The sequence below is a fragment of the Leopardus geoffroyi genome, chromosome A2, assembly GCF_018350155.1.
Source record: "Leopardus geoffroyi isolate Oge1 chromosome A2, O.geoffroyi_Oge1_pat1.0, whole genome shotgun sequence".
NCBI classification, from domain to species: Eukaryota; Metazoa; Chordata; class Mammalia; order Carnivora; family Felidae; genus Leopardus; species Leopardus geoffroyi.
The window spans coordinates 120,194,970-120,216,581 of NC_059331.1; the positions used below are offsets into that span (position 1 = coordinate 120,194,970).

Here is a 21,612-nt window from a genome sequence, read left to right on the forward strand (position 1 = left end):
ACAATGTGCACACTGTGCTCTTGGATTTGGGGGTAGTTTCCCGTGGTTCATCACTTACATACAACACCCAGTGCTCATCCCATCAAGTGCCCTCCTCCGTGCCCCCATCACCCATTTTCCCCTGTCCCCCACCCCCCCCATCCACCCTCAGTTTGCTCTCTGTATTTAAGAGTCTCTTATGGTTTGCCTCCCTTCCCCTCTGTTTGTAACTATTTTTTTCCCCTTCCCTTCCCCCATGGTCTTCTGTTAGTTTCTCAAGACCCACACTTGCTTGAAAACACATGATATCTGTCCTTCTCTGACTGACTTATTTCACCCAGCCTAATACCTCCCAGTTCTCTTGATAGAGGTATTTAAATAAGCTTCCACGACTGGTGTGGCACGTGTGCTCTTGTGGTCCACCATGAGGAGAGCGTGAAACTAGGAGCTGCTGCCCCTTCAGCCTGGTCTCTAAAATGAACATGTCAGCTAACCTGTGCCCAACCTGCAGCGGACCAGTCGACTGGCAGCCTGAAGCAGAACCACTCAGCTGAATCCCTCTGCAGACCAGACAGTGTGGGAACAACTGCCTACCGTGAGAGCCACTGAGTTTGGGGATCACTTGTGATGCTGCATTATCGTGCCCACAGCTGACCAATGGCATCACCATTTTATATCAACTGGCAAGGCTAAATTACAGGTACACATCTACGGATTTCCGGGCAACGCACGCTCTTTGATTTTTCTCTTGGACCGCACAGGCACCCTGTCACCCAAGACACGCCATTTCTCGACTACTGGAATGAAGATCCTGGCAGGTTAGAGTGTCGTAGATGGGTTCACAGACCCTCAGTAAAAGTAAAAGCTCATTTTGACTGTGAAATGTTTATGCTAACATCTTCCCATACGATGCAGACGTAGGAAACCAGAAGCTATTTTTCACAGAAGACATACGTAAAATACTACAATTTCGGAATAAAAAGGGTACTGATGGTAAAATAGTATCTTCAGGCTCATGGTCTCTCTAATCTCCCGCAGTAATTCTTCGCCTTCTGTCAGTATGTTTTAAGTTACTATTGTCAAGACCATTGTCTCGGCTCTCCTCCCCACAGCTTCCCCACCCCACACCCTGATTCTGGTAACACTCCTATCACTAAAATCTATGCAAGATTTCACAAAGCTCCTGAAAAACACTTTTTAAAGAAATCTGTAAGTCCCCACAGTTTAGGAACTGCACCAAACAGGACTTTTTCATGCATCATGATTACTGATAAGCCTGGTTTTCACTCCCACTTCAAGATAAAATAGCACACACTACATGAATTACATCAGCCAAATGAATTAGTCCAAAATTTTTATTTCAATATAGGTTTTGAAATACGAATGAGACTTTGGGGATTGAACAAAAATTCCAATGAGATGTGCAAGCAAATGAGATGTGAAGAGATCTAGAGGCCAGTTTCCCAGATCTCTATAGGGCACTTTGCAGGCAACAACGGGGTCCTTGAGTGATTTGAAAGTTACAGAAAGCATAGCGGAAACGATAACCATAATGAAGCTGCACAACATTCCATGTCATTTGGAGCCGGAATTAATTTTTTTAAAGATTTTTAAATTTTCAGTACAATTTACTCCCTAACGTGGGGCTCGAACTCATGACCCCAAGATCAAGAGCCGCATGCTCCACAGATTGAGCCAGCCAGGCGCCCCGTGACTGGAATTATTTTAATTCCATTTGGTGACATTGGCTGATACATAGGTCTACAGGCGGATGCCAATGGTTCCAACCCTATTCCCCACCACGCTCTTCCTTTCTCCGTCTCCTCCCACCACATCAGCCTCCTTGCTGCTGCTCAAACATACAGACACTTCTGCTCTGGCCCTTTGTCTTTGCTGGTCCTTCTGCTGCCTGGAACATTCTTCCCCCACAGACCCAAATGGGTCCTTCATGCCCGTACTTCATTCAGGTCCCTTTGGAGACGCCTCCCCCTCGGAGGCCAGCCCAAGCTACCTTATCTCAAACAGGCCCCTCACCCTCTCTCTTCGACTCACTCTATTTTTTCCTCACAGCATTACGACTTTGAGGTTCTTAAGTGTTTGTATTTTTTCTTGCTTCTCCCATGAGCGTGGACTGTGTGTAGTTCACTACCATGCCCCAGCTCCTGGAGAGTGCCCGTAGGGTTCACACGCAAGAAATATTTACTAAATACATAAACTGGGAGTTTTAGAAGTTGCTGCATGAAAAAAAAAAAAAGAAAAGAAAACATTTAATTACTTATTAAATCAGTTTGTTAGACAAAAATCTTTCAATACATAGAATCCATGGGGATGGAGAAGGAAAATAACTAAAAGGACCCTCAGTAATAGAGTTGGAAACCATATTTTCTTAAGTTTATTTATTTTGAGAGAGAGAGAGACGTGCACACACGCACAGGCAGGGGAAGAGCAGAGAGAGGAGAGAGAGAGAGAATCCCAAACAGGCCCCACACTCTCCGCGTGGAGCCGAAGGTGGGGCTCACGCTTGCGAACTGTGAGATCACAACCCAATCTGAAATCAAGAGTCCCATGCCTAACCGACTGAGCCCCCCAGACGTCCCCAAGCCATTTTCTTATCCAACTACTGAGAAGTCACATAAGCCTGGACCAGCTGCTTAAGTGTATCAAATCCCAGTACACTCTTTAAGGGGGAAAACCATTGTAAGTCTGTTCTATAGGACTGAAAAATATTTCAATCATTGTCAAGTACCACTTTGAAACAAAGAAGTTAAATATTCTCTGCAATCAGTACACAACTCAACTATTGCCCCTCGACCTTCTAAAACAAGGCCTATCTCAGAACTTCCCTGAGAAGCTTCCAGCATTTGAGTATGTGACATTTCAAGGACTGTTCTTAAAGAGGTGCACAGCCACTCGACCAGGAGAGCACAGCATTTGGTTAGATTCCTATAGTCGTGTTCTTGGATTGCTTCATAAAAGCCCTACAAATCCTTCCGAATGATTCACAATAAACCTTTACAAACAATGCATACAAAATCATGCCCTATTTTTCCACTGCTTAGTTGGTACAACATGAAAAAATTATGTTTTCTGTTTATATAGCTTAATAAACCTCTCTAGACTCTTAAAATGCCTTTTCTCCTAACTGCAAAATTGTATTTATCAAATATGGAAGCATTTTTCTAATCACGTGATCTAACGTCTCAAAAACTTAAATCTGGATAAACAATACTAAATTAAGGCTGGTATATTTTGAAACAGCAAGAATTTGTGTGTGGAATGTTTTAACAGCTCGTGGATTCCTACGACCACTCAGTATGACTTCTACAAACACCAACCAAAACTCGACCAGGGAAATCAAAGTTCTCAAAGTAAAAACGCTTAACAAAAAACAGGAATGTGTAACGTTATTTTGATTCTTCCTCCATCATATTATGGAAACATAAAGAGGACAGAAGAATCTGAGGAATGTGGCACCAGCAGCAGGCATCACGGATGCGAGAAGATGGTCCGATAACATCGGTGTTAATATTTACGGGATGCTTCCTTAGCTGCCCTTCGTATGCATGTTTTAATTTAATCCTCATAGCCGCACTCTGAGATAAATACTATCTTTATCGGACAGAAGCTGAGGTCCAGACAAGTTAAATATCCTTGGCCAAGGTCACACAGCCGGTAGGGTTCAGGGCAGTCCTGCCTACCCACTCCCCAGTAAAGCCTCCAGCATGGCTTCCTCCAGAAGGCAATGAAGGGAGCTACCTAGAAGAGCTTTCTTCTCTTCAGAATTCACCAGAGTTCCAACAGCTAATACACCAAATAGAAGTGGTACCTCACAAAAGCTTGAGATACGTACTATTATTTCCATTTTACTTTTTTTTTTTTTTTAAGTTTATTTACTGATTCTGAGAGCGAGCAAGAGACAGCACATGGGAGGGGCAGAGAGAAAGGGAGAGAGAGAATCCCAAGCAGGTTCCGCGTGCTGTAAGCGCAGAGCCCGGTGCGGGGCTCAAACTCACGAACCCTAAGACCATGACCCGAGCCGAAATCAAGAGTTGAGGGGCGCCTGGGTGGCGCAGTCGGTTAAGCGTCCGACTTCAGCCAGGTCACGATCTCGCGGTCCGTGAGTTCGAGCCCCGCGTCGGGTTCTGGGCTGATGGCTCAGAGCCTGGAGCCTGTTTCCGATTGTGTCTCCCTCTCTCTCTGCCCCTCCCCCGTTCATGCTGTGTCTCTCTCTGTCCCAAAAGTAAATAAACGTTGAAAAAAAAAGAGTTGGTCGCTTAACCGACCGAGCCACCCAGGCACCCCATTTTAGAGATGAAAAACAAGGAGGCACAGAGAGGTTACATACTTGACTGAAGGAAAAGTCAGGATCCCCAGTGAGGTAAGTAGCTTCCAGCAACCACAGGCCGGACCACTGTTCTACTGCTATTCTCTCTACTCCTCTTGGCCAAGCACTCTCGCCCACTCGTGACTTTAACCTCCTGGGCTTCTTCATCTGTGGAATTAGCTAGTTGGACTAGACGACCTCTAAGTTTCCTTCTGGCTTCTCAGGGACCCGGTGCTCAATTCATCCGCTTGAAATCATCCTTTTGCCACGATGAAAACACCCAGGAGAGAGTATTTGAGTGATCCTGCTTTTTTTCCCCAGGGGGAGGGAAATGCACCCAAATCATGATCCTAATATACTTTCAGGATTAAGGCTCATTTTTTTAGAATTTGGTATCAAAGAAAACTTGACATCACAAAGTTTTCATTAAAAAAAAAATAGCTAACCATTTCCTGAAAAGAAATGGCAATTAAAAAACAAAACAAAAGCATAAGCTACAATTCCATTACACCTGCGGTAGTCTGCACTTGATCTTAGCCAAAAGGCCGAGAAGCGATACACCTGCGGTAGTCTGTATAGCTTCTTTGCTGGAAACAATGGTCTTCAAAGTTTACTGTGCATCTCAGCATTTATACGTATTCCATTAAAACACATGGCCTATCGTCAGTATCTTATTAAAGACGGTGATCAGCGGCGGTGGAAGAGTTTTCTTGCACAGTGTTTTAAAACCATCTGTACTGGTTGCAAACCAATGTAAGATATATTTCGTATAAAAAAATCATAGTTCTTAGCCTCTAATAAGGACAACAAGGATCTGTCAACAATGGCCCGCACTCCAACATGACAGCACGGGGCTGGAGGTGAGTAGTAGTCCTCTTTGTAAGCAAAGCAAGGGCTCTCTTTAGTTGGCCAGAGTCCCCACCACTCCCAAGTAGGTTGAACTTGTCACTTTACACACACACTGTGTCCTGAGGGCATGAAGTTTGAGAAGTTGAGGACACAGGTTTTGCAGCTTAGGCATTTCTGCTCTAACTACACATCTGAGATGGTATCCCATATTCAAAACTGCTCGGGGTGCCTGGGTGGCTCAGTCAGTTAAGCATCCGACTTTGGCTCAGGTCATGATCTCACGTTCATGGGTTCAAGCCCCGCATCAGGCTCTGGGCTGACAGGTCAGAACCTAGAGTCTGGAGCCTGCTTCGGATTCTGGGTCTCCCTCTCTGCCCCTCCCCTGCTCATGCTGTCTCTCTCTCGCTCCAAAATAAATAAACATAACATAAAAAAAGTTTGTTGGTTTTTTTAATTTTTTTTTTTAACGTTTATTTATTTTTGAGACAGAGAGAGACAGAGCATGAATGGGGGAGGGTCAGAGAGAGGGAGACACAGAATCTGAAACAGGCTCCAGGCTCTGAGCTGTCAGCACAGAGCCCGACGCAGGGCTCGAACTCACGGACCGCGAGATCATGACCTGAGCCGAAGTAGGCCGCTTAACTGACTGAGCCACCCAGGCGCACCAAAAAAAGTTTTTTTTTTAAACCTGCTCTAAGTTAAATGCTTGCCTCCAGTCAAACTCAAAACTGCAGCTATAGAATGGAAACCCCAAAAGGTCACACCTCTTTAAAAGTGTTACTCCTTTTTTAAAAATCCACAATCTTCGCAATGCTAGTGACTCCATCAGTGGGAACCAACGGGTTCCCAACTTTGACAACATATTAGAATCTACTTTGACAAGGGCTCAGACCCAGCTCACCCCAGGTCAATCACATCATAAGCTCTGGGGGTGGAGCCAGCTGTCCTCATTTTGTCCGGGTTCACCCATGTGATTCTGAGGACAACTCACGTTGTCATACAGGGACTCATAAATTAATAAGACTGATTGCCACAAGCCACAGATAAGAACAACTCTCGTTACTTTGCAACATAGGTTACGTCGACATGTAAGATGCCCTTCACTTTTCTGGGTTTTGACAAAATGTTATTTCTTTCTTCCAACATCTAAAGTGAAATGTGCACATAACTTAGTAGCTCTTAGCCAAATTTCCTGTCTGGTGTTCACACATTTTATTTTTTTTTTCAACGTTTATTTTTTTGGGGACAGAGAGAGACAGAGCATGAACGGGGGAGGGGCAGAGAGAGAGAGGGAGACACAGCATCGGAAACAGGCTCCAGGCTCTGAGCCATCAGCCCAGAGCCCAACGCGGGGCTCGAACTCACGGACCGCGAGATCGTGACCTGAGCTGAAGTCAGACGCTTAACCGACTGCGCCACCCAGGCGCCCCTGGTGTTCACACACTTTAAACAACAAATATTTTGGTGTGGGCCCCTGGAAGTGCTGAAGTGAGGCCAACGTACAAAAGGGAGTTTCCAGCTCAGGCAGAACATTGAGACATATTAAAGCACACACTGTCAAACAAAGAGTTGGTGCCAGACTCCAGATGTCTAGTGTTAAAAATATCCTATCAAAAGATCTCCTCGGTAAAGATCTGAAATTGAAACTATCTATAGAGTGCTTGGGGCCGATGAAATGCCCGTGTGATATCTGCTGAGTCCTGAAGAGGTATTTTAGTCCACAGTCCACCAGCCTGTCCATTATCTCAATGAAGTGAGAACAGCAGAGGAAAGGAGGGGCCTGGAAAAAGTTAATCTAGAATTTCTGAGGTGAAGGCTTTCTGTAACACACACCGAGCTTCCAAAGAAACTCCAAAACCCCGTTTCCTTCATTTGATGTTTGATACCTGAAGAAGCACGGGCATAATATAGGCTTATTTATGCTTATTACCATGGTGTTCAGTTTACTTAACAGTAAGCTGTACAAATATGTCTTTACAGATTTCCCTGCTTCTGCCATTACTTAGATAATTACACCAGGTACTGACAATCAGGCAGCTAAATTAGCATTCGAGAGGCTTTCACGGGATGATTTAGGTAAGAAAAAACTGGCGCGTCAATTGTTAAGTCCAGATGTGCTGCTGTGCCAGCTGTTCAAGGCCTGGTGATGGAGTAATATGACCTAAAACGTGCTCTCTCGGGAAAGGACACCAGGGAAGTGTCCGGCAGAAAGGGCTCTTAAGCACACCCAGGACGACTAGGGCTTTGGCTCTAAATTCACAGTGTTTACAACCGGGTCCCGTTGTGTGATAACCGGTCCAAACACAACTTTAAATTCACACACGTGACCATAATGCCAAAGCTTTAATTTGGAGATCTGGAGTCAGAGAGAAGTTTGTGCGTACAGTGTTAGGTATTATGTTTCTCAGGAGTCCCCTACCCCAGATAAATAAGGATCCGTGAGGGAGGGGAAACCAGTTAGCACCTTCAGACAATACGGTAATTGCAACCACTTTAAAACTGCTGACTTCTTATTTCCGTCGTGATTGTGACGATGGGATGCTCGATGGGATGCTCGTGGACCCTTCCAACCACTGTAAACTCCAGGAGTCTGGAAACATTTCTAGTTCTACCAGAAGGCAGGCATCCAAGCATCTCCCCAAACTGCTCTCTTTGGAAATCCAACCTTTCTTCTGTACGTCATCAAGCACTCAGGTATACAAGGGCCTTCTATTAAAACGTAAGTATCTTTTAACTTATTTATTTTTGACACAGAGTGAGTGTGCAAGCGAGGGAGGGGCGAAGAGAGAGAGGGAGAGAGACAGGATCCCGAGTAGACCCCGCACTGTCAGTGCAGAGCCCGACACAGGGCTCGACCCCACGAACCGTGAGATCGTGACCTGAGCCGAAATCAAGAGTTGGACGCTTAACCGACTGAGCCATCCGGGCTCCCCTAGAATGTAAATATCTTGTACAAGGGCACGGCTTAGGCTGTATAGAGCAGGTACTAAGGAATAGGAGGACACCTGAGAGCAAAGCCTACCCCACACTCCCCTGAGCCTTTGACTGGCTATGTGCTTCTTGCTATGTTATTTGCTCTATGTCTCGGTCTGTATCTAGTGTCAAACGGGACTCATGCGCCATTCTGAAGCAATACATTAAAAGCAATTAGCCTGTGCCTCACTAGTAGGTGCTTCCTACACAGTAGATATTGTTACTATTTGATACAAACAAGAAGACTGTCCTTGGAAAAGCTAAAAGGTAGATGGACTCAAGATTCAAAATCCAGTTCTGTCCAGCTTCACAAGCCAAGCGACTCCCCACCCCACCCCCCCGCCTCCTTTATAGACCAAACTGCCCTAGCAGACAGGTGAGAGGAAGCAAGGTACACTTTTGTCCTCGCATTGTTGAAGCCCTAGACTGTTCTAGGCAACCAAATATTGTAGGTAAGGCAAGAAATAATTCAACGAAGCTTCCTAATAGTCTCAACGTGGAACAGGCCTAACCAAGTTCAGTTCCCAAGTGTGCAAATAAAGGCATGGATTTTTTTTTCCAAATCTCCTTAAAAAAAAAAGAAAGTCTTCTTCAAATTTCCTTAATATAAACTGCCTTGGACTAACTGGTATTTGCATGGCTCCCATAAATATATACCTACAAACACGTAAATATATCATTCCTCATATATGAATGCTTCCAAGATGTTTTTCACCGCCCCAGGTTACCCCTGCAACTTATTCTTCTCACAGTCCAAAGCACTTCTCAATTTTCGTTCGCATTTCATTTCTGAAAACACATCTTGAGGAAGAGCCTAGGAAGATGACCAGGCCCATCCACCAGGAAGGGGCTGTGTTTTGGCGGGAGGCAAAGGTTACAAGTGGTTACCATGGAGTATGGCGGGAGGCAAAGGTTACAAGTGGTTACCATGGAGTATGGCAGGCAGGCACTACGGGACAAAGGGGGAAGAGCCAACTATAACGATGCACCTATCTGAGGTGGGAGAGGCTTTCTGTTCTGCAGGAAAATATTTCTGTTTTATAATCTTACCAAAATAAACATTCTGGTTCGTATCTCACTAGATAAGGTATTTAACTAATACAGTAGCATATTTACCTCCAAATTGGAAGTACTCCTAGGATGGGGTAATATTTATTTCATAGGCTTACAGTGAGGGTAAATTAAATATTGTATGAAAATTGGGGTGCCTGGGTGGCTCAGTTGGTTAAGCATCCAACTCTTGATTTTGGTTCAGGTCATGATCTCACGGTTCAGAAGTTCAAGCCCCGCGTAGGGCTCTGCACTGACAGTGTGGAGCCTGCTTGGGATTCTCTTTCTCCCTCTCTCTCTCTCTCTCTGCCCCTCCCGTGTGCGCCTTCTCTCTCTCTCTCTCTCAAAATAAAGAAACATTAAAATAAATAAATATTGTACGAAAATTGGTTAATACAGTCTTTGGCACAGGGTAGTGACTCCCTAACTGGGTTCAAGAAATAGATCCATGCTTTGTGAGGCCTGTAGACTTAGACCCTCTTTATGGGAAAAAAAAAAAAAAAAAGTTACAAATACAAAATTATTACAAAAGTTATCATTTATTTAGATTAAGAAATCACAACACAATGCAAAATTTTTAAAGCTACCATTACCAAAACATCACAAAATCCGGAACAAGAAACCAGTAATGAATTAACCACCTGACACGCTGCTGTATATATTTCTTTTGGGCTTCATGTTCTTCGATTACTTCTCATATAACAATGATTTATGTTAATATCATTCCCTATGAGGACATTAGTATTTTCTATAAATCACTCTTTCCTCAAGTGTGGGTGATCAATACTTATTTTTAATTATTGATAATTCAGAAAAGTTACTTTCTGCCTCACAGTTCCTTATTAGTAATGCCATAGAAATTTTTTGGATCGTTGTCAAATTTGTGAACACTTTCATTTCCTTTCGTATACGAGCCGTAAGAATTCAGGGCATTTCAAGTTTTCTTGTGCATTGACTGACTCCAAATATTCTCTGTGCTGATGACACTCATTAGCCAGTTTGTTGTCAATAATCTTTGTTGTCGATACAGACGCACTTGTGTCAAAAAAGCAAGAAACTTAAACACAGAATTTCCATAAAAAACATAGTGCATTTATAAATGTACACTTATACCTCACATTGCATTATATATAATTATATATAATTTTATGATATATAAATATATATAAGTATATACAAACATACAATATATATATGTATACTATAAATATTATACATATATATTATATTGCATCATGGAGTATATTCCTAACAAAAGGAACTTCCCACCTAACCACACTTAGATAAGAAACGAACTCCCTGCTTAGAACTTTACACATTTAACAAACACAAGAATTTTCTAGACTAGCTTCTGGCTCCATACATTTCAAACTAATTCCTACTGGTAGATGTCAGAGTACACATTCATACTGCAATACTTCCTCTGGCCGGCCCTGCCCCTTTGTGGGAGGGCCCCAGGCGGGCTGGCACAGTGGGCAGTGTTCCTGGGAAGTGACTCCCATATGCAGGTGGCTAGGAATAACTTCACTAGACACAGAGATGACCATGAATCACAGAAATATGTACCATTACGCCCAAGCTAAGTGTGTCCCCAATTCGACTTCCCCCTAGCTGTATCTCAAAAAGACTCTCCACCCCGATGTCACTGGACCCAAGGAGATAGGTGACAGGGGGGATGTCAGAGTGGAAAAGAAAAACTTTAACCAACCGCTGCTAATCTTACTTGTTCAAATTTTACAAGCTACGATCCCACGATTGCACACTGCTAGGGCTCCTCCAGGATCTTGGAAAGGACTGTGTGGATCCTGGTAATGTATTCAGACGTGATAAAACACGTGTTGTCCAAGCGCGGGGCCCTGGGGCTTGACCTTCATTGGCTTCATAATAAATCTGCCTCCGTGGTCCTTACTACTACTCATTGTTTATCTCAGTCCGTACATATCTAGTCTCTCCAAATAAATTTCAACTCCTTGGTGACAGGAAGTACTGTCTCAAGTACAAACATATAGTAAATGCTCAAAAATGTGTGCGGTAGTCCTCACTATACATAGTGATTTTGACGGAGTCAGAAAGAGAGCAAGTATATGTATAATATAAATGTATATATGTATTATGTACATATAAATATACGCACACACATATATATATGTACACACACATATGTGGGTGTGGAGACATGCACACACACATACAAATATATTCAGATATGTATTATACACGTATATGTATTTTACATGTTATATGTGTCATTTATCTATATAGTATGTCTATACATCAACTCTCTATATAATATCAAAGAGACAGTGAGTCGTTCCATGTTAACGACATGGCGTCCAGATCTTGTCCCTTCAAGAGATCTATCTCAGAAGAAAGTCACCATTATAGCCTGGCAGACAATGAACAGGGCTTCCTTTAGGAGGCCAGTGGGTGAACCAGACAAGGGCCACTCTGGCCATTCGGAGACTATCAATGCTGGACAGAGAGTCTGTAGTCAGTGACCCAAGAAGAGTCACTTTGACTCCTGCCAAAGTGGAGAGAGAGCTACTGGGAAGCCTTCATCCTTAAAGAGAATATCCATTAATGTGGTCCCTGCTTGCAGCTGGCCTTTTAAAAAAAATAAATAATAGGTGAAAATGACTGCAACATTCCAGTGCTTAGTGCAAGGGGAAAATATAATTTTCTTTAAACTGATTTAGCACATTAAATGAAAGGCTTGTTTTTTTCCCAACAAATTTCTGACATTTGCAGTTTCTGATTTTCAGATTCTAAATAAACAACATGTGCCATTCAACACTTGAGCGAGGTCAACATGGAACAAATCTATTGCCTCATCATGAAACAAAATGTATTATCTGAAATCCAGCAACTTCAGTAGTACACAGGCCCTATCAGCACTGTCAAGGTCTGAGGGCAGGGATAAGGAGGGGGTGGGAGAGAGGCAATATAAAGAATTGTGGGGTATGGTTCTTGTCCTGAGAGCAAAAGCTGGAAAAAAGGGAGGATTTTTTATTTATTTTTTTATTTTTTTACATTTTATTTACTTTTGAGAGAGAGTGAGTGAGAGAGCACAAGCGGGGGAGAGGCAGAGAGAGGGGGTGACACAGAATCCGAAGCAGGCTCCAGGCTCTGAGCTGTCAGCACAGATACCGACGCGGGGCTCGAACTCCCAGACTGCGAGATCATGACCCGAGCCGAAATCAGATGCTCAACCAACTGAGCCACCCAGGGGCCCCCACAAATTAGGGAGGATTTTTAAGGGGTCTGATAACTGTCCTCTCAGATCTCAGTCTTAAACACAAGACCTTTGGCTTCCAGACAGTTCGAGGAAAGCCCCCTGCATCAAGAGTCACCAGCCTGCTGTAGCCTTGAGGCTTCTTCACTGTCATCAGTGGGAAGCATCGCCATCAGTTTACATCTCTAGTATTGTCACAGTGGGAGAGGTCTCCAAAATAGACGCATTCTAAAGGAAGCTATTTTCCACATATGGAGGCTTTTGTCAACCCAGTCAATCAGTTGCAGGCAGTTTTTCTGTCTGTGCATCTCAGTCACACATCAGAAAACATGGACACGACAACAAGAAAACAATCAGAAGCTTGTGAAACTTAGGAGACAGAATGTTCACTAGCAACGTCCCATAAAGGGTGATCTGACTAGAGGTGAGAACCGGCTAAATGGAAAAACGATTTTCGAGAATGCTGTGAAGTTTTGGATTTAGGGTTCCTCCACACAGCGTGTGATACGTATGCACACGCATGCACTTGAAACCTTGCCTGGCTCTGTACCTGGGACCTTCTTGGGAACCATGGGAGGGAGTGACAGGGCATCGCACCGCCAAGCCACAAGGTGTAGGCAAAGAGCAGGGCAGGCAGTGACAAGCCTTTCATTCATTCATTTAGTCATTCAGTCATTCCTCCTCCCCACAGGAAATGTCCTCATGGGAATGTGCCCACAAGCTCCAAGCACAGTGCCTCTTTCTAGTCCTGGCTTTTTCCAAATAAAAACAAGCCACAAGGAAAGGCCATGTTGGAAGCCACTGGCCTTGACACCACTTTCCAGTCCACAGTGGCAAAGGCCTTTGCCAGCATCTAAAGTACCTCTGGCCACGAAGAACAGAAAGTGGCCCGAGCCTTCAACCCCAATCTGGACGATTGGATGTTTTCCCATTTCCCATTTTCAACCTTTCCTGGGAAAGGCCTGACGATTTCACATGGTTGTAGGTAGACACAACCCACCTTCTGTTCACCTCGAATGTAGACTTTCACAGTAGGATTGCAAACATACTCATTTCGTAAATACACAAAATGCAAAGAAATTGGCTGACTGTGCTGTAAATGAGTACTTTACACAGGCTAGTTCACTTAATCATCATCAGCCACTGCATGGGGTAGGTGCTGTTGTCTTCATTAAACAGAGGCAGAAACTGAGGCACAGTGCCACTGAGCCATTTGTCCACGGTCAAATGGCTGACAAGTGTCAGAGGTGTATATTCAAACCCAGGCAAGCAGGTTCACTATGCTACCCCTCAGATGATCCTCCCTTCAAGAGTTCAGAGCTACTTTAGTGGGGATAATAAGGGCTTACTAACATATTACATACCCATTTATTTAGTATACTGGGGTGCTGTTTTAAGAAGATAATGCAAATACTTACTAAATTATTGTTGGAGCCCAATTCTACACTACGGGTAGTACAGTAACTACCTGATTTTTCTTTCTAAGGACTTTGATCTCTACTAATTAGATGGTTTACAAACCTACCATCTGACATGAAGCAGCATGGATTTTTTTACCTTGGGTTTGGAAATGAGGACACTAACAAGTAGAAACTCACAAGAAACCTGCTGACATTCAGGGTCAAGAACCACCAAGTCATAGCTACAGTGAGTCACTAGGTCAACAATATTTCATCTCCTAATGGGGCCTCTACAGAAAAATCTGAGTCAACAACAGCAAAGCTGAGGCTCCTAACATCTGAGGAAAGTTCTAAATGAGCCGCTAGTTTAGTACCATCACAAGAATAACTGAATTGGGTCAGATTTCTCTGTTACAGTTTAAGAGGTGTGGTCTGCCTCGGGGCCTTTACACTGTCTGTTCCCTCCGCCCAGACCTTGATGTTCCCCTCGTGTCCTCCTGGCTAACTTCCTCCCTTCTGGCAAGGTTTTGGCTTACCTCTTAGCTTCTCATTCTCAGTGAAGCCTGTCCTGACCAGCCAATTAAAAATGCTAACAATTCCTCCTCTCAATCCACCTTAGCCTGCTCGTTCTCTTTTCCATACTGCTAAACACCTTCCAACATCCTACTTAACTTATTCTTCTGCTCATTTCTTACTATCTCCCACCACTAGAAAATAAACTCCCCAAAGGATCTTTGCCACCAAAAAATACCAAGAGCCTAGAACTGTGCCTGGTACAAAACAGATGCTAAATATTATGACATAAGTAAATTCAAAATGCAGAGGAACGTTTACAAATATACCAAATAATCAAATTTAGTAAGAATGGGGACGTCTAGGTGGCTCAGCTGGTTAAGCGTCCGACTCTTGATTTCGGGTCAGGTCATGATCTCACAGTTTGCGACATCAAGTCCCACATAGGGCTCTGTGCTGCTGGGATTCTGTGTCTCCTCTCTCTATGCCCTTCCACCCCCCTCCCCCCACTTGGCATGCACTCTCTCTCTCTCTCTCTCAAAATAAATAAACATTTTTTTTTTTAAATCTAGTAAGGATGATTAAATACTTGCCTTTCTGAAACCAAAAGCCAAAAGATTTCTCTGCACTGGGATGCATGGACAGAGCAGGCATTTCATGAGTCTGTGACATTGACCTTCAGTGCTAAATTTAGTGCCCTTGGTGTTTCTGAGATTCCTAGCTACCAGTTCAGCTTCACCTATCCAGGATGTGCACGTCAAGAGTGTTCCTACAAACTCAAGTACCTACTCACAGTAAGAAGCAAACAAATCTTGATCAGCTTTTCCCGTCTCCAGGAAACAGAGCTGGGCTATGAATGAATTGAGAGCAAGCTGATAGAGAAACACTTCACAATTGCAGGGCTATGGGATTTCTAGGCAATTTAAGTTGAGGGGAGGGCTTCAGCTGGGATATGGGGGTTGTACACAAAGACAGGTGCTCCAGGACCAACCTAGCGATGAAAGGCAAGGACAGGGGTGCCTGGGTGGCTCAGTCGGTTGAGCGTCCAGCTTCGGCTCAGGTCATGATCTCACAGTTTGTGGGTTCGAGCTCCGCATCGGACTCTGTGCTGACAGCTCAGAGCCTGGAGCCTGCTTCCAGTTCTGTGTCTCCCACTCTCTCTGCTCCTCCCCCACTCATGCTTTCTCTCTCTCCTTCAAAAATAAATAAAAACATTGAAAAATTTAAAAAAAAAAAAAAAAGGCAAGGACAAACTCTGGAACACAGGTGCTGCACTCCTCCAGGAAGAAGAGAGCTAAGACAGAGGACGGGGAAAAATCACACTTCCCGTGGCTCTACATAGCCCCAAATCCTTTCTCCTATGGGTACAGGAAAATGGTTAAAAACAGGAGCTACATGTACATATGTAACAGAACAGAGACAGCTATTCTAAACTTAATGCACTTAATTAATCTGAATTAAAAAATACAATTTTAATGAAAACTACGGGCCTCGGGCACTGAAGGCCTTGAAAAATCTGTCAAGCGAGAAACACGCCACAGTCCCCTAAGTCTTCATTGCATTATTGCTCAAGAATTTTGACTAGCGCTTAGATAGTAATAACTCAGAAAGGTCCCCAAAATGGAACCACTACCTGAACATATTTCTAGTACTCTCGTGATCGCTAACTACAAGCTCCGTGCAAAAATGAAGGATAATATTAACATAGATCTTTTAATAGTCCTTTCCAGCATCTTTTTAATGTGGCCACTCAGTAACAAGGCCGCGAAATCAGTAAGTCAATCAGGAAAAATAAACATCTGCCTCCAAAACCTTATAGCCCAAACCGCAAACAATAAATACCACTTAACAATACACACAGAGCTTTCACTAAATGCTTGGTCTGCTATATCTGCACTCAAGACCCTTCATCAAGTGTATTTATGTGACACTGCCTACTAATCAGGTTGTTTTTATTCTTCCTGCGGTCAGTTCTTACTTGCGCATATAGGGCTGTTTTTGAAAGCCCCCTAAGAGGCCTCTCCTCAATAGAGGCACCCAACAGTTGAAGTTCATCTCTTCATTCAGGGAATTTCAAGTATTTGTTCATTTTAGCATTTACTTTCCATAAAGTTGGCTGGTTTTAAACTAATTCCAAAGTACAGTCATGGGTAGTCTTGCCACACAGTGTGCCTAAGTCATAACTATTGTTATAAATTTAATTCTTCAATATTTTCATTAAGAGAAAAGAACTAGCCCTTTGGGGAGGGCCCTTAAAAGCTGAGTTTCAGAAAACTTTACAGAACCTTTAGCCCTCTGGGAAAATGTTTACCCAATACTAACAACAATTTCTGCAAACTTAAAAAGCTTTTTTGATCCACCAACCATTTAAAACCATCTTCTAATTGATTACAAGCTAAATCCTCAAGAAGGAAAACCGCCTTTAATACATTTTAAACTTATATTTTCTTTTAACCAGCTAGTCCAAGCAGGCAGGCAATGTGGGAAAAATTTAATTACTCACCTTAATTACAGCTTATCCTGAAATAACTCTTAGCGAAAGTGAATGGGATATGCAATGACAGCCCTAAGTGGGGAAATATTATCTATTTATATATTTATATAATGTATATTTCTTATGTATATTGTTTTCTATGTATTATTAAAGCAAGGGAAGTAAATTAACTGACAAAATTACTATTGGAACTTTGCATTACTTAAGTCTTACTATTATTTTGAACTGCTCATCATGAAAAAACTGATTTATCCTTAAAGTACCTGCGGTTATGACTATTTAATCATGCTATGAATCAGCAAATTTGTTAAACTCCTGCTTTTAAGACTACCAAAACTTGCCTAATCTCACACCTCCATCGGAGGAAATGGCGTTAACTACCATGTGGATGTTTTAAAACTTTGTAAGTTTCAAAACCTGGACAATTACTCATCAGGATTATCTCTTTAAAGACATTCGGTAGACATTTTCAATGATTATTCCCCATTCCGGAAACCCCTGCCCCTCTTTTCCTATGCTAAACTAGCATTCAACCCTTATTAAGCACCACTGTGTGCAAAGAGAAAGCACTATACCAAGCAAAAGAGCATAAGGCTCGGCCTCATTTTATTCGAGCATAAATAAACACAGCAGTCGTGATTTATTCTCACAACTTTGTAGGAACGTGAGTTGCATCCACATGGCTGAATCCACAGCATTCATTTGGAAAGGGCTTTCTGGGGTTAATTTACAGGTTCTCCGGATCAGACAGCCCCGATGGGGCATCACGCGGTCCCCTCATCTTCCAGCACACACGGGACAATTCGTGGGCACCAGCCACACCTTCTGCAGGTGGCTGGACCGCCGGAGCCAGAAGAGCCCGACCCATCTCCCCTCGCAGGGACTCCGGATAGGAGTACGGAAATGCGTGCAAAGACTTGTGCGAATTCAAGGACTTGTTGAAGGGCCCCGGGGTCCTGGGCAGGAAGGGAAGCGGCCTGCCCGCGGGGGGCCCCCTCCCCCGCGGCCACCGAGTCCCCCACGCCCCGGGCGCTGCGCAGGCCGCCGCCGCCGCGGATCCCGGGCGTAGCCGGCGCACCTCGGGCCTAGCACCATTTGAAAGGCAAATCTCAGAGCCGGGGCACATTTAAATGCCCTGCCGCGGCCCCGGGGGATTGCTCTCCAGCACACACAGCCGCAGGGGCCTCCGGGGCCGCCCGGCCTGGGGCGTTGGGCGCGGCCCGCCGGCGCCCCCAGGACCTCAGCCCGCAGCGCCCCGGCGTCCGCGCCAGGCCAGGGCAGGGGCGGGTGCCCAGGGCCCCCAGGCCCGCGTCCCCGGCGGGGCCGAGCGAGCCCCGCGGCGCCGGGAGAGAGGGCTTGAGCGGCGTCCTCCGCCCGCGGCCGCCGGCTCCCGCCCCCTCCCGACGCACCACACCTAGCAACCCGCGCTGACAGGACGCAGTGGCGGCGGCGGCGGGAGGAGGAAGCGGAATGGCTGCCGCGGTGGAGCCACCCCCGCCCCCCCGCTCCCACCTCCCAGCGGCTGCAGCCGCCGCCGAGCCCTGACAGCTCGAGCCGGGGCGGAAGCGGCGGGCGGCGTGCAGCGCCCGCCCCCCGCCGCCCCCGGCGCCTCGGGCCGCCCGGACCACCGGGCCAACTAACTCCGCGCCCCAGCCCAGCGCCGGCCGCCCGGCCCAGCCGCGCCCTCCACCCCGCGCCCCCTCCCCCGGCGCCCGGCCCCGCCGCCGCATCTCCTCGCCGCCCTGTCCCTCCTCCCGCAGCCCCCGCCGCGGCGCACCCCCACTCCCACCACTTCACCGCCGGCGCGCACGCCCCTCGGAATCCCCCAGCCCGGCCGCCCGCCGGGCCCGGCACCTCGGGGCGCCCGCCCCCCTCCCCCACCCGAGCCCGCTCCCCGCTCCCCCCCCCCCGCCCCAGGCACCTCGCGCCTCCGCATCCCGTCACCCCCACGCCCCGGGCTTGCACACACCCTCCCGCCCCGCCGCCGCCTGCCTCCCTCCTGGCCACCCCTGGCCATTCTGGGGTTCTCGCCTGGGCAGGAGTTTCCGCGCGCCGGGCACCCCCGCCCACCCCCGGGCCATTTACCGATGTGGTTGTCCTCGATGTGCTCGATGAGGTCGGCCAGGGTGGGGAAGTGGAGTCCGCAGCCCCCGAATCGGCAGGTATTGGAGAAGAAGGAGGCGGCGGCGATGCCTGTCATGGTGCTACATCGAGAGCCCCCCTGGTGTCGGCTCTGCGAGCGCCGGGCCGGCGGGCGGAGGGAGGGAGGGAGGGAGGCAGGGTGGGGTGAGGAGAGGAGGGGCTGGGGGAGGGGGAGAGAGGCGGGGTGAGGGGAGCGGAGAGAACGGGACGGAGGGAGAGGGGGCTAAGGCGATGGAAGGAGAGCGTAGAGAGACCGGGAGGCAGAGGGGAGGCGGTGGCGGCGGCGGCGGCGTCGGGAGCGGCGGGGGGAGGGTGGGGGTGGGGGGTGAGGCCGCTGCAGCTGGGAGGAGGGACCAGGGCGCGCGGCAACAGCTGTGCGGCCCCAACCTCGGTTCCTGGACTGAGGCCTCACCTGCGAGCTCCTGCCACCAACTTTCTCTCTCTCGGCCTGCCCTTCACAGTTGGTAATACGTGCAATCTGTTTGGAGCTTCCTTGGTTATGTATATTACATTCGTCATATATACACATCTATTAATTACACACGCATCCCCGCGATGAGAACTCAGGGAGCTACCCAGGCCCCACTCGGGGACATTTGTTTGCACTTGGCCACCTGTCTAGGTGTGACACTGACATTCACAGGGGACCCAGGAAAGGTAATTGTGTGCACCTTGCTCCTTAAACCTTTTTTTTTTTTTTTTTAAGTCATTTTCTCTGGAGGTTTGTACGAACTAATTGATTTTAATGAAATTTCCCTCTAGGCCAAAAGAAAACCTTAGCTTTATTTAAATTTCAAAATAGATTTCTTGATTGTCAAGTGCATCGCCCGTGTTTTACATATGTACCACGTTTGTTACACTCCCTGCTCCTTTTGGGAAGACAAAAACTAAAATGATTTCATTTTCCCAAATTACAGCACCCCACTGTCCCAGCTCAGTTCTGGGAATTGACCCATCTGTCACCCTGGAAGCAAGACTCTTCAGCAGAAAGAACAGCACAGTGGTTAAGGCTAGGAGTAAAGTCAGGGTCAAGGGACATATTTACTCTTCATCTGAAAGAGAAAAGACTCCTGCAATCAATCTTGATTACACCGTCCTGTGAGCATTTAAACCATAATGTTGACCAGTGAAGTGCTTAAGCTGAATTTGGTAGCTTCCCTGAAAACCTGCATTTTGCTAAGAATTGGTTCCTTTCTCGTCCCTACCCCACCCCACCCCATTGCACTCATATTTTTACCTGCAAAGCGTGTGATTTCCAATGGCACTTTTCCAGGTGCCTAAAGAACATTACACATTAGTGGCAGTCTATGACCCAACAGTGCATTTTTAAATTAATACAGGTATACTGAATTTAGCACTTTTTCTTTCTTAGGAAAATTTCACTTATCTCTGGTGCACGAGACACACACAGAAATAGTATTCCCCTCTCCCTAAACTGTATTCATCTCCAGTGTTATCACTAACAGTAAGATTGTTAACACTTTTCAATTGAGTTTTTAGAGTAAAGGCACCACAAAAGTTTTACAATCGAACAGTCATAGCAGTTGGGATGATCGGTTCCCTCATCCATGGCATCTCCTCTTCTCGTCCATTCCTTCTTGCCCGGCTCACAAGGTGACAGACTTGTGCTGAGATGAGAGTTGGGTTGCATGAGGCTGGGGCAGTCGTGTCATTGAAGTTCAGTCTGGTGCCAAGAATGGTTCGCTGGGCCCATTGGCGGGTGGGGGCAAGGCCTGGGTGGGCCTGATAATGAGCCAGCGACCCGGTTGGCTGGAGACCGGAGCCAGGGCCAGACAAGGGTCTAAAGAGCAGGAGTTAGAATTCTAGATCTTGAATTAGAATTTTGGCAGCTGTGGCTTGCATTCAGCGGCCCAGTCTGGGAAGGCCTCGGGCTGAGAGCAGGCAGAATATCTGGCAGGCACACACCACATCAAGTAACAGGACAGGGAGGGCAACGCAATGCAAAGTTGGCACCCAAACTGCTGCCAGCTTCCCTCTAGAGATAAGTGTTAGGCACCACCACCATGCAGGATCTAGGAATCATCAAGAGCTTCGGAGAAGTAGCGACTCTGTCCTCTGGAGAAAAAACACTCCGTGTGGAATTATTAACTCCGGGCAAGAGAGTTCAGAGATGGAAAGTGCCTGAAATGTGCAGGTAAAGACAAGGAAGTAAGAGGCTGCGTTTCACGAGTGCACCAAGTGATAGGCCACGCTTAACAAATAGAGGTGTTTTTTTTTTTTTTAATGAAATGAGCCAAAATAACATAAATCAAATTTTTACTTTTTAAGATTTAATTTTTTTTTTACCTTAGGCCATTATTCATATTATTTATAGTCCACTCTATTAATTCTTTTTATATGCACTGAAGCTCTGCTTATGTGACATTCTGCTCATAATTTTGTTTTAAATCGGCACACTCTAGGTATTTCTGGCCTTTATATTAGATACGTGATCATGAGCTATTAGAGCTGGGAACATACTCTGTCTCTCAGGCCCACTGATACTATAGATATGGTATATTGAGGTCAAGGACATGGAGTGAGTTCTCCCCAGGCTCACACAGTTTCCTCTCTGTATTCAAAGTGCCTTCAGTAAGGCATCAACAGACAATAAAAGAACAAAGATACAGTGACCACAGGCAAACTTTAAAAAAAT

General features: G+C 45.9%; 1 protein-coding gene across 1 annotated transcript in view; it reads right to left on the reverse strand.

Annotated features, from left to right (window-relative positions):
• The window catches only part of JAZF1 (JAZF zinc finger 1), a 347,639-nt gene extending 328,385 nt beyond the window's left edge, over window positions 1-19,254 (reverse strand). Inside the window, exon 1 of the mRNA XM_045495170.1 lies at window positions 18,900-19,254. Coding sequence (XP_045351126.1) covers window positions 18,900-19,014 — 115 coding nt within the window. The 5' untranslated portion in view covers window positions 19,015-19,254. The remainder of the gene's footprint in view (window positions 1-18,899) is intronic.
• Window positions 19,255-21,612: the final 2,358 nt, after the last annotated feature.